Consider the following 12602-nt stretch of genomic DNA (forward strand, 5'->3'; position numbering starts at 1 on the left):
GAGACTGAACCAGTCTGCCTCCAGTGCGGTCTTTACCTCCATTTACCTGTTTATCCATCACCCTCAACCATTTTACAGCACCTCAGAAACGGAACTGAAGAACTGAACTTTAATGTTATTGGAGGATAATTAGTCCAGTTTTTTTTATTCATTTCATTTAGCCGAATTCAAATTGGTTCATTGTTCAGAGTTTTGCCGCTTCACTGAATTTAATCTGCAGTTGATCTCCCTCTCCTCTGCTGTGGCCACAGAGACAAACACGAAGAATCCTCTACAGACCACAGAGCCCTGCGGGCAGAAGAAAAAGAACATCTTTCTTTTTCTTTTCTTTGTTTTCGGTAAATGTGGAGTAGGGAGGTGGAGTCTCTTGGATGAGTCGGCCTGTTTAAGGCTGTGTCCATACCTGGGGTATTGCCTCTGGTTGTTGTGTTTCCACTACACCGGGCGAGGTTTTGAGAAGGCCATTCATGCGCATTCGTATTCAACATTTTCTTGGCAAACGGATCGAGTCGAGCTCTGAAGGCCTGGAGTGTGCGACTCGCCTTTTGGAACGGTGTCTCCTCTACCGCTGAGGCGCGCAGAAAGGGCGGAAAGAACGCCTCGGTGTTAACGGGCCGTGACTTTGGAGAGCCTGGCGGCTGAGGCATGTCGTTTTTACGAGCGCGAAGCGTCGCCCACGGCCTGCTTTTACGTGCCCGCGAGCGTTTCGCCCTGGCGTTCCGACCCCCGAGACAGACAGACAGACAGACAGACTGACTGACACCCGTCCCCCTCCCTCAGATTTCCCATCATGCTCCTCTCCCAGATCCCCGGGCCGAGGCCAACATCTGGCGGAGCGGGAACTGCCTCTTACTGACGGAGCCGTCCGCAGGGTGAACACGGCGGGACAGAGCTCGCCTTGTGCCGCCACGATCGGACCTGCACGCATTTCTGCTGTTTACACAGCCAGCTGTGTGTGTGTGAGTGAGTGAGTGTGTGAGAGAGAGAGAGAGACTGTGTCTGTGTGTGTGTGCGTGTGTGTGTGTGTGAGAGAGAGAGAGAGAGAGAGACTGTGTGTGTGTGTGTGTGTGTGTGAGAGAGAGAGAGAGAGAGAGAGAGAGAGAGAGATTTTTTTAACGTGTGGCAGTAGACATCCCTGGATGAATGTCTTAGTCTTAGTTTTCCCGTTTCTCTGTCGGACAGGATGTTATGAAAACTGGAGCACGTTTATTTTTGTCCGGCTGAACTGTTGCGGGCCGTCTTAAGTTCACAGAAGTATCTCCTGGTCTTCTGCTTCTGTGCCATTCCAGTAATAATCACCTCCTGCTCCATATCACCTCCTGCTCCATCTCACCTTCCTGTCCCTCTGGTCCGCTGATGTTTGGTCCGATTTGGATCTGAGCCCGTCTTTCCGGTTTGGACCTGGACAGATGCCATCTTCCTCTTCTTCCTCTTCCTCTGCCACCTCCCTGCACATTTGGACCGAGACTCCCTTCTCTGGGACTTGGGTCTGGAGCCAAGCCAGACGTGTTTGACACTGCCAGAAAGCTGTCAGCCAGGATGGGGGGCACAGTAGCATAGTGGTTAGCGCTGTTGCCTTGCAAGTTCTCGTTCCTCAGTGGTGGAATGACTTGCCTACCACTGTCAGGACTGTTTCGACGCAGACTAAAAACACACCTTTTCCGATATCCCTATCCCTCTTGTCTAACCCAAAAAAATAAAAATAGACTTATGCACTTATGATGACTGTATGTTTAGAACAGCACTTCATGTGTATTTTACTAGTTATGGATGTGTTGCTTCAACTTGTGGAAGAACCTATGCACTTGTAAGTCGCTCTGGATTAAAAGCGTCTGCCAAATGACTAAAATGTAAAATGTAAAATGAAGATGAAGTTCTCGGTTCGAATCCCGGGCGGCCGGATCCTCTCTCCGTGGAGTTGGCGTGTTCTCTCCATGTTCTCGTCTCCCCTCGTGTCCTCCCACACTCAAAGATGTGCGTGTCAGGTGAGAGACGCTCCTGCCATTGCCCCCTGACCCAGGCCCTGGCCTCAGAACTGGAGCTGGTCCCCGGGCGCTGCACTGTGGCTGCCCCACTGCAGTCGAACGCAGAGGACACATTACCCCAAAGGGGTTCGATGAAGTCCATCGTAATCTTATGGTGTTGACAGGAAGCCTTGCGAACCACAGTCTCTGGAAGCTAACCTTCATTTCCAGCGGTTTCCATCATCTCCCCCCCCTTATTTCAGGCCTTTCCACTGCGGTTTTCCGATGTGCCGATTAAAATCGAGCATATAAACGGTTGGATGGAAACCCCACAAGTGTTGCGTAACCACCTTTGCGGCCGAGTGTGGGCTGCTGACCCGAACTGACCAATGGGAGCAGGTGTGGGAGACAGCTGGGGCTTCTTATAGAGAGCGTCTGTAAACCGGGCCGAACGCGGTACGGAAGGAGCCGGAAGTATGTCCGAGATTCCTGCCCTCGATCACTGGTGACGTCTCATCCTGCAGGTGAGATTTATATTTGCCGGCTGTTTTGCGTTGACACTCCTGGTCACCTGACCAGGCTTCAGGATGTTGAATTCGTGGTGTCAAGATTTTCTGGAGCCGTCGCAATTGGTGGTCTTTCTGTCCTTCTCCTGTGGAATGCGTAGTGGCATCTGTGACGTGTGAGTGCATTCCTCCAAACCCGGCCTCAACCAATCAGCTTGCAGGGCTGTCCTGTCCCACCCAGGGTTTAGGGGATCCCAAAAATGGACCTTCCCCTGCACGGCTGTCCTACCCCCCCATACCACACCATGCTAAACACCCCCCTCCTTCACCCGCGCTCTAAAATTCTGAACCCCTACACCTGTGTCCTTCTGAACTGTTTTATGACCTATTAACAAGCCTCTCTGCCCTTAAACTGCATTATATTTTCCTTTAGAGAGACAAGTGAAAAAGACACAGGTGGCAAAGCTGTTTCACTGACACATTATGGTCTGTATTGAATCCTCGTTTGTCCATCATTTTGAAATAGATAAATGCAGTTTGGCAAGATTCTTTATTTTGCCAAACTTACTGTGAAGATAAGTACTGACAACTGCCACCATTTTGAAAATCAATGTTGTCAACATTTGAAAGTCAGATGTGGATTGGATACAGACCTGTATGATGCCCTGTTGGTTTGGTAGAAAGCTGATGGTGTTGGCTACCTGCGGCTACCTCCTCCTGCGTCCGCCCTCACTTCCATTGAAAGCTCAGCCGTGATTTACATAGACAGACACCCTTTGTCTGTGCCTCAGAGACCCGTGGGAAGGTCTCTGTCGGGCCGGTCTGCACCTCAGGCACGGAGAGAATAGGCACTGTATGAAGATCAGCTCGGCTGAATGCATATTTAATGATGTCATTCAGTCAGTTTAGGGAAACAAATGTGACTCAGATGTTGGTCTCCGTTTGTATTTGGACACGGTGGGAGACGTCCGTCATTGTCCTGGAATCCAGTGTCCAGCCCTTGTTTGATTTCATCTTTATTTGGGCTCTTGGATCAGTTGTTGGATCAGTTGTTGGATCAGGCTCATCTAGGCTGGGTGACCATATGTTGGATGGGTTTAATTTATCAATGACTCAGAGTTAGGAATTGCACGATTTGCTGCATCAAAGCTGGGTATCTGTTATACTCTTAAAAACCCAACCAAAGTTCAGTATGTGAACAACAAGAAACAGGCGAAGAGGTGTCACTTATAGAACTTGGATGTTTAGACTACATCCTCACCCTAAAAGGACATGAATATGTTAACATTATCACCAAAGAATGAAGCCGTTTCAGTGAACTTGTTTATTCGCCAATAAGACACAAAAGTAGTGAGACACCGTACAATAATGTATCAGATCTACTGTACAGAGAATTGACATAGATTCCAGTCAAGGACACTGCACTTCACAGTATCTCAGAGAGACCAATTCCCTGTAGTTTTCTCACTGACTGAATCTTAATTCTGTACTTCTGTTATGATGCATTTCTGCATACGTGGTACTGTCTGCATCCATTACAACTGTGTTTTCAATTACTGGAATTTCAAGATGTCATTGCCTTGAGACTGCAACGACGAATAGGGACGTTTTGCAATTTTGTTCACTTTTTTTTTTGGCCGCTGATTGAATTTCACACCCCTGTCATTAGGCTCTGCTGTAAAAACAGCTTTCCAGTTATCAACCGGGCACTGTGACTGTAAAAACATCTCTCCCGTTATACACCGGCCACTGTGTACTGCAAAAACAGCTATCCAGTTATAAACTGGGCGCTGTGACTGTAAAAACATTTCCAGTTATAAACGGAATATATCAAGTCTGAAAATAAATATAGTTTATAACAGTAATGTCAATAGAGGTGCAACTTAAAAGCTACATTTTCCATTTTTAATGTCATCACTGGAAGGCGTTAGTCGTGTTAAATACCTAATAATTAATTTTCCAGATTTACTAGTGAGTTAAGACCTCATGTTCACAGTTATTAGTACACAACTAATCATACCAAAAAAAAAAAAGACAAATGGAAAAATCTTCTTACATGCTTCTTACAGCCAAGGCAATAGAATCTGAAACAATATTTACACAAAGATACAAAAATATATTTCACAAAAAAAAAAAAAAAAAATGTAGCATTGATAAATTTACAATAACCAGCTCTATAAAATTTCAAATATAATTCTGTAAAAAGCCATTTAAATAGAGTTTTTTTGCTCATGTTTCCCACTTCGGGACAGATTGGAGTGTTGCGGTTGGCCTGTAGAATCAACACCTCCAGGTTGGCCAGCCTGTGCCAGGTGGGGGGGGGGGGGGGGCACTGGTTAACCCCCCCCCCAAAGGGTGTGGACCCTGCGCTGTAGCTTCAGATCACATACCTGTGGAGGAGAGACATTATGTTCAGACTGTGTGTAAACCAGTGTGTGGTTTTCCCTAAGATGGCCGTCATAACTGCCCACATCCCCATAACACCACTAATCCGCACGTGTTCACTTTATTAACTCCACTGTGAATGGGGCGGATTCAGTGCCCACAGTGCTACAGACCGTAGTAACTCATGTTCTGTGTATTACAGTGTTGGTGTGTAGTGCTACAGAGGTCCGTAGTAACTCATGTTCTGTATATTAGCGTTGGTGTCATTGCGGGTTTTACAGAAGCCTGTTATAAACACCTTTTAATAAAATTCTACACATTATGGATTGAACTGGCATTTCACAAATGTTCCGATGTTTTGCGGCAATTGAATTTGCCCCATTTTTTTTTTCATCATCTGAACAATATCTCAATATTGATGATGTTGGAAGTACATCTATTTGATTGGTCAATTTGTTTAATTGATTTGACAGTAAGCGTTTGTGACAGAATTCCTGGACATGGGATTGATTGTCTCCTCTGCTGTCGGTTAGCCTTTGACAGCTTGTGGTGAGTGTTTTATGGCTCAGGGTAATTTGGGGAATTAGCACTTACTTGCTAATGTCTTGTCCAGGTCAGCAATGAAGTCCTCCAGGTCTTTTGTGTCTCCGAGTTTGGCTGTAAACGGAACAGAGGGAAGCAGGTTAATCAGGCGCTAACGGACAGAACACACAGCGGATGGGGAGGACCCCTACGATTACACCAGCAGTAGTTTACTCTGACAAATTATTTTTCATTGGAAGGAAGGAAAAACATGGCTCTCACCCTTTATTATTTACCTATTATAAATTATAATAATAATAATATGACTGAGTATGATTATTTTAATTATAATAATAAAATAAAATGGCTGATAATGACGCATGCTATTTCATATATTTCATATTTAATACATTGTATAGTTCATCTTGAAAATAACAAAAATAAACACACAAAAATATTTGTGAGTAAATATTTGTGTTGGGTCCCACAGGGAGAATATTTAAGAGCAGATCTGCTGAGCTTTTGTCTCAGACAGGAGGTGTTCGCTGTGGAGGTGCAGGAGGTGTTAGGTGCAGGAGGGGTTCTGTGTGGAGGTGCAGGAGGTGTTCGCTGTGGAGGTGCAGGAGGTGTTCTCTGTGGAGGTACAGGAGGGGTTCTGTGTGGAGGTGTAGGAGGGGTTCTGTGTGGAGGTGCAGGAGGTGTTAGGTGCAGGAGGGGTTCTGTGTGGAGGTGCAGGAGGTGTTCTGTGTGGTGGTGTTCTGTGGGGAGGTGTAGGAGGGGTTCTGTGTGGAGGTGCAGGAGGTGTTCTGTGCAGAGGTGCAGGAGCTGAGCTCACCTCTGGGCGATGAGAGGGAGGCGCAGGGGGAGGTGAAGGAGGCGCAGGGGGAGGTGGGGGAGAAGACGGGGGAGGGGGAGTTCAGCTTCTCATCGCTGAAACTGAGGCTGTTCCTGGTGAGAGATTCTGCACCTGGAGAGAGAGACAGCAAACCTGTGTTAACTTCTCACGCACACACATCCACATGCACACAGACTCACACATACAGACACAGACACAGACGCAGATACAGACCCACACACGCGCAGATACACATACATACACACAGACACACTGACACACATTCACACACACATATACGAGTGTTGAGCAAGAGGGCAGGGCAGGTGGCGTGTGTAATCAGTGCATACTCTCATAATGACAGCTTCTTTGTACAGCGTACGCACAAACACACTTGGCCTTTCATGTCTCGCGCTCACTCGCTGTGGGTGTTAATTGAAAGCTCACGTTCTGAACATCTGCCCCGCTTCACACATTACAGACAGCGGAGCTGTCAGACCTCTGCCTGCGCTGTCAGCCGTGCACTCAAAACAAAACAAAGGCACTTACATACTCTCTTTCAGTATACAATCTCACGTTCCAGCAATGCCTGTAGCAGTTATCTTAAAGGTACAATTGTGACAAGACCATTGTAAATCCCCTCCGATCATTGAAAAAGGCTCACTGGCATGTTGACTCACCCTCTCACCCTATGCCTGTGTTCATAGTCCTTAAATTCGGGTTTCAAAATATGCAGTTGACGGCCCGACACTCTGTACCAAAACATTGTATAACTGTACAATCATTCAAGCTCATTGGTTGAAAATTGGTTCTAATTGCCACAGCCAATGACGTTTCAACGTCAGCGCGTTTACAGAGAAGGGGGAGGGATAAACCGTGTTGTGGTTTGAGCGTTTGTTTGTTGCTGTAATTCGTTGTGGCAAAGTTCAGTTGCCTGCCCGATAGAGGGGCAAGGTCCTCCATTATATGAGCTTAATGACAGTACCTTATACATTTTTCAACTGATATTTTTATATTGCCCAATTATAATTGTAGTGTAGCCAACGACCTACATAATTGATGCTAACCGCAAAAATTCTGAAGAACTGCTATCAGTCCTGTGTTCCGTCACTGTGTTTTGTTTTATTACACTTCAATCTGGCGGACGCTTTTATGCAAAGGAACAACAGGTGCATACCAAAGTTTGTTGGAACAACTACAGAACGCAGGGCAGATAAGGGTACAGTTCTCAAAGTATCAGTTATTAATAGCCAAGGCCACCAAGATAAAGATACAAGTGCAGCATGAAAGTGCTCAAAGATGAAGATACAAGCTTTACAGGAGAGCGATACTGGGTTTGGGGTAACGCTGAGGAGAGGAGTAGTGTCGGAGTGAGATGTGTCTTCAGACCACGGTGGAAAATGGCCAGTGTCTGAGTGGCTTTTAGAGGAAAACAGAGCTAGTTCCTCCACTGGGGAAGGAGGGTGGAGCAGTTCCGTGGTCAGCTCAGGAGTTATATTCAATGGGTCCTTTCATGCAGACGGGAAGTACAGCACAGTATAAACAATCCTGCTTTTAAATGGCAAGGAAATACATTTTTCACTTTGAAATCCTATAAAAAGTCTGCAAAAAAATAAATACGGATTGTAATTTATTTGACATATATGATTCATCATCCTATTGGCCAGTATTTGACAAAAATTACGTTATATTTGTATTCATCATTTTTCGTCCTGATCCAGCTATTTTGGAAAAAGGCTGAATTTCAGACCGTTGAAATGCTTTAGGTTTGGTTTCTTTGATTCACAGGGAATAATTGTATGTTCTGGAGTTCTGCATGCTTATTAATATTATTACAGTACAGATGAATATTATGGACTCCTTCGCTGCCTAGTTCGGCCTCTGGGCCGAAAATGTTTTGGATTGTGTCCTGTTAAAGGAGCGGACTAGTACTGCCCTTAAGACAAAATTGAGTTTCCAAAATTTTGGAGCCTCCGTCTAAATATATGTGGAATGGTCTACCTTCGGCCTAACTTTGCATCGTAGGAATTAATTTAATTAAATAGCTAGATTCCCCGGCCATAAAATTCACCCCAAAGATTTGTTTCACTGATGTATACATCATATGGCAGAAGCGTGTGCTGCTCTCCCTTCTGTTTCATGGCGTCTTTAGTAGTTCCTGCATCCCAATGCATCCTGGGCTTGTAACAGGGGCTCATAACAGGGGCTCCACGATGGCCCTGATATGCATGACTATATATAGCTTTATTGAAAATAAGAAGAAAAAATAATAATAATAATAATATTTATTTGTGATACGGGTGCCCTGTGAATGTCTTTGTGCAGGGATGGGTCTGTGGGTCTGAGGGGCTGTTGTGTGATGCGCACAGGGTGAATGTAATTCCCACAGCGCGCTGAAACTTTAAAAACAAAAACAGATGTGGGAGAGACTCGGTCTGCCTTCATGCCCCGCGCTGCAGTGAAACTGCGCTGGATATTTCTGAAACGTTCGAGACGGACGGACGGAGCCACGGCTTTTGTTCTTCCCCCCCCTGCCTGCAGAACGCAGGAATTCCTTTCCTCTCGATTTAGCCTCCAGTGGAGGTTGCGGCCGCCGCGAGTCTTCCCATCATCCCACGTGGAACTCTCCTCAGAGGGAAACGTTCGCACTTCAGCCGACGTTTTTTTTTTACTTTAAAAGAGACGGCTTCGTTCCAGCGGCAGGAGCGTTAAATCCTCTGACAGGCTTGCGTCCCGTCACTCCGGTGCGGTTTTAGGCTCATTATTCATTAGAACCAGGAATGAAAAGACACGCCACTGTCCTATTTAAAGTTTCTTAAAGCGGCTGAATTTTTAGATTTTGGCGGTTGGACGGCTGACCTCGTTTGACCCGCTTCCAACTGTCTGTGAAAGACGAGCATTCTACACACTGAAGTTCTCCTTCTCATAGAGGGAACCCCCCCCCTCCCCCACACACACACACACACACACACACACACACACACACACACACACACACACCTCTCCCCGGTGGAACCAATCCAAAATGGATCCCGATTCCAATATTAATACACATCACTTGTTGATAAAACGGGAAAACAACACGTTTCTCAAAAGAGGTGGATTGATCAACTACTCAGCTACTTGGGCGGGCATTGATAGAGCGTTGCTGCAAAAGAGCATGCGTGCTCAGTCAACTCACCCTGTCATAAATAAAGGTTAACAAGTAAATAAGTAAATAAATAACGAAGGCCCAAAACCGAAAAACTTGGCAGCGTGGAGCCCTGATGGGGGGGGGGGGGGGCTGTAGAGTGAGCTCCCGCGATCGAAGTTTAAAAAATGGCCCCCCATGCTCTGAGAGGCAGCCGGAGGTGGGCTCTGGCCCTGGCCTGAAGTGGGCACTCACACCCCCCCTGTGTGGTTCTGGGCCCTGTGCCGGTCCCCACTGGCTCACTCCCCCCGGTTCCCCCGGTACCCCTCCTGCCACTCCCTCCACACACAGAGGGAGTTTGGGCCCGACCCAAAGCCCCCGTCCGCCAGCTCTCCGTGATTACTCAGGGCCGCTACCTGTTCTCACTGCGCCGTGGTGTTGGCACCGGCGCTACGCTAACACTGCCCCATTCTCTGCGCCTGTCATCAGCTGTTCACACACGCCAATCCGTCAACCACTTCACATAAAAAAAAAACGCTGACACCTCGTGCAATAGAGGCGTGGAATGGTCGTTCAGAATCTGGCCTGTTTTAGTATCGTACGCGCGTACCACGTTCAAAATGATAAATCTACATGAGCAATTGTGTTGCCACTTGCAACTCGTCGTACGGTTGTCAGAAGGCACTCAAAAAAGTCTCGACTGCCGTCTGATCCATCTTCCCTGTAACTTTTTGTTCACAGCGCTAACGGAACTGGTGCGATTATGTCATCGGCACTTACTTTCCGAGTCGCTGATTCCGCTGTCGCTGACACTGGCGCTACTCCGTCTCTTCATCGTCTTCAAGTGCTCGTCGTATCTGAAATGTCTCTTCTCCACCGGAGACGTGAAATCCTCAATCACCGCGTCGAACTCGCACAGCACTGCGGTGAAGTCGTCGTCCTCCTCTTCGAGGAAATGCGCTGGTGAATGCAACACCACTTAGTTATCACTATCAGAGGGCGATGATTTACACTTTACTGGTTGGTAACATATCGCCTTTTTAAAGTATTGTGTTCAAGGTGTTAGCTATTCCGTTTGGTTTTCTGTTGAATTTATTTGCATAAGCTATGTAGATTACTTATTTAAACAACATCTATGCCATTGAAAGTTGTCCTGCAATACATATATTGAATACAAAAAAATGAATCGAATAGCCTGTGTATTAAAATACATCAACGAAGAGTTTTTAGATGTGATGTGAGCATAATTATCATGCAGCCAAAATTCCATAACAGAAGTGGTTACTCTGTGGAGTTCCAAGGCATGCAACAAAGATCAGGGAATCAGGACTTACATTTGCTCCGAGATTTCATTCTTGGAGATTTCATTGCTTCGCTTCTGCGTGTTGGTGTGTAGCTACCCTGTAATCACTTGCAGTGAGTGCGGGGAGAAAAGTCCTCTTTCACGAATAATTTTCCAGTGCAAACTTGCGCTCTCCCGCGTTCAGCTATCTACGACTCGCAGACTCCGCGTATCTTTCTCACGTCCATTCTCCTTTTAAACGCTCTGTTACCCTGACGGGGGGCGGTGACTCAGCCGGGCGAAGGAGGGAGGCGGGGGGGATAGAGGGTCACTCACCCACTTCGCTTTACCGTCTGTAACACCATATGCCCAAGTTACGGGGTTAAGGAGCTAATCACTGACGGTAATCACCTCGAAAATGCTCCGTCCGAGAATCATTGGCGGGCTCAGACGTAACGGACTATTCATAACTAGGCTACAGAATGCTTTCAGCCCATGTCAATGTGTCTTATGGCCTATACTTAACAGCTATATTCACCGTCTAGGGAAGCTCTTTTGACAGTCAATTTCGGTGAACACGGTGACAAATATCCAGGTGAGAGGATAATGCTATAACAGGATACAGTTCCCGGACCGAATCATGTGTAATCGGGTAATTCGGAATCACGTGACGTTACGTTTGGTTCTGAAGGCTCGCATTTTCAGACCGTACCTGGGTAGATACGAATCGCGTTTACTTTTATCCAGCAGGTAAACTGTGTGCTGCTTTCCTAAATTCAGGTTTAGCTGACATTCAGATGCTATGTTCATAATTAGGCTCAGAGATTATTTTTTTAATCCAGACAAAATTTCTGGCGGAAATTACATTTAATGTAAGTAATAAAACTATTTTAATGAGAGCTTTTCTTAATATACCATTCTATATATTAACTCTCCCTCTTCCACAATTTGGTGCCTGCTAAAGTATCGGACAACCTCAAAATCTTGGCCAACAACTGCAAAAATTGACAAATAAAAAAATACATTTATAAAGTTATTCTTATTAATAAAAATATATATACATATATATACTGACAAGTTCAGTTTCTCCTTGAATCACAATTGGTCATTTCCCAGTACTCTGAGTGTACAGCGCCACCTGGTGTTTCACTGGGGAATGGCCGCTTGGTAACTAGAAGCTTCTGTTAATGCTTCTAACAAAAGCAAATTCAGTTTATAAATCGAGATATTCAGCATGGGTAATGGTCAGTGGCCATTTTGTAACCTAAGCTGTATTCGGTCAATATAATTAAAGACACTTTCTGTTTCCCCCAACTTTTGTTATTGGTCTCTGGAAGTGTAATCCTACCCATAATGTTCGAATGCTCCCCTTGATCCTATACCATGCTAACTGCCTCTAACAAGAACAAACTTATCCATACAGCATGATCTTCCTCTAAAATCATTGGCCTCCCCATCCTCAACCTCACAGACCTCAAGCCATCACATGCAGAGCACCCACACACACACACACACACACACACACACACTCACACCGCACTTGCCTAACAACTTAATCTTGTTTTTATAGTTGCAAGAATTGACTTTTAAAGTACTTTTTAAATATGAGGCCTACATTGACCTGGATAATAGTCTGCCAGTTCAGGTCTCAAGTGTGACCAGCCCCATGTTGAGCTCTTCTGCCCTGCGGGGTCCTGATTGTCTGTTACGGGAGAGCGGTCGCTTTGGGTTTCTCACTCACAGACTTCAGGCCCACACTGGGGTTTTTGTTCCCAGAGGTGGAAAATCTTAACGCCTCTGGGAATTTTCACACGTTGCGTCGGGGTTATTGGGAGCAGGGGTGAGTTTTCACGCGTTCGGTGTGGGTCATTGCGAGCAGGGACAGAGGGAGAAGCAGGTGGTGTGTTTGCAGCTGCACCTCTCTATTGACGGTCCGAGCAGCCGGGTGAGCTAACGATGCGTACGGCTCGGCGAAAGG

The 12602-nt window shown here is 46.1% G+C and overlaps 1 protein-coding gene across 2 annotated transcripts; it reads right to left on the reverse strand.

Moving 5' to 3' along the window:
- Positions 1–3779: 3779 nt before the first annotated feature.
- Positions 3780–10864, reverse strand: rgcc (regulator of cell cycle). Of its 2 annotated transcripts, XM_061226866.1 has the most exons (5): positions 10677–10864; positions 10123–10302; positions 6213–6344; positions 5450–5512; positions 3780–4860 (listed from the first exon to the last, which is right to left on the reverse strand). In XM_061226866.1, the coding sequence occupies exons 1-5, from the start codon at positions 10708–10710 to the stop codon at positions 4853–4855; spliced, it is 417 nt and encodes a 138-aa protein (XP_061082850.1). In that variant the 5' UTR covers positions 10711–10864; the 3' UTR covers positions 3780–4852. The 2 variants fall into 2 exon arrangements, with proteins under 2 accessions (XP_061082850.1, XP_061082848.1); XM_061226864.1 differs by lacking the exon at positions 3780–4860 and having other exon boundaries at positions 4869–5512.
- Between the last annotated feature and the right edge of the window lie 1738 nt (positions 10865–12602).

The sequence above is a fragment of the Conger conger genome, chromosome 17 (assembly GCF_963514075.1).
Source record: "Conger conger chromosome 17, fConCon1.1, whole genome shotgun sequence".
Taxonomy (NCBI): Eukaryota; Metazoa; Chordata; class Actinopteri; order Anguilliformes; family Congridae; genus Conger; species Conger conger.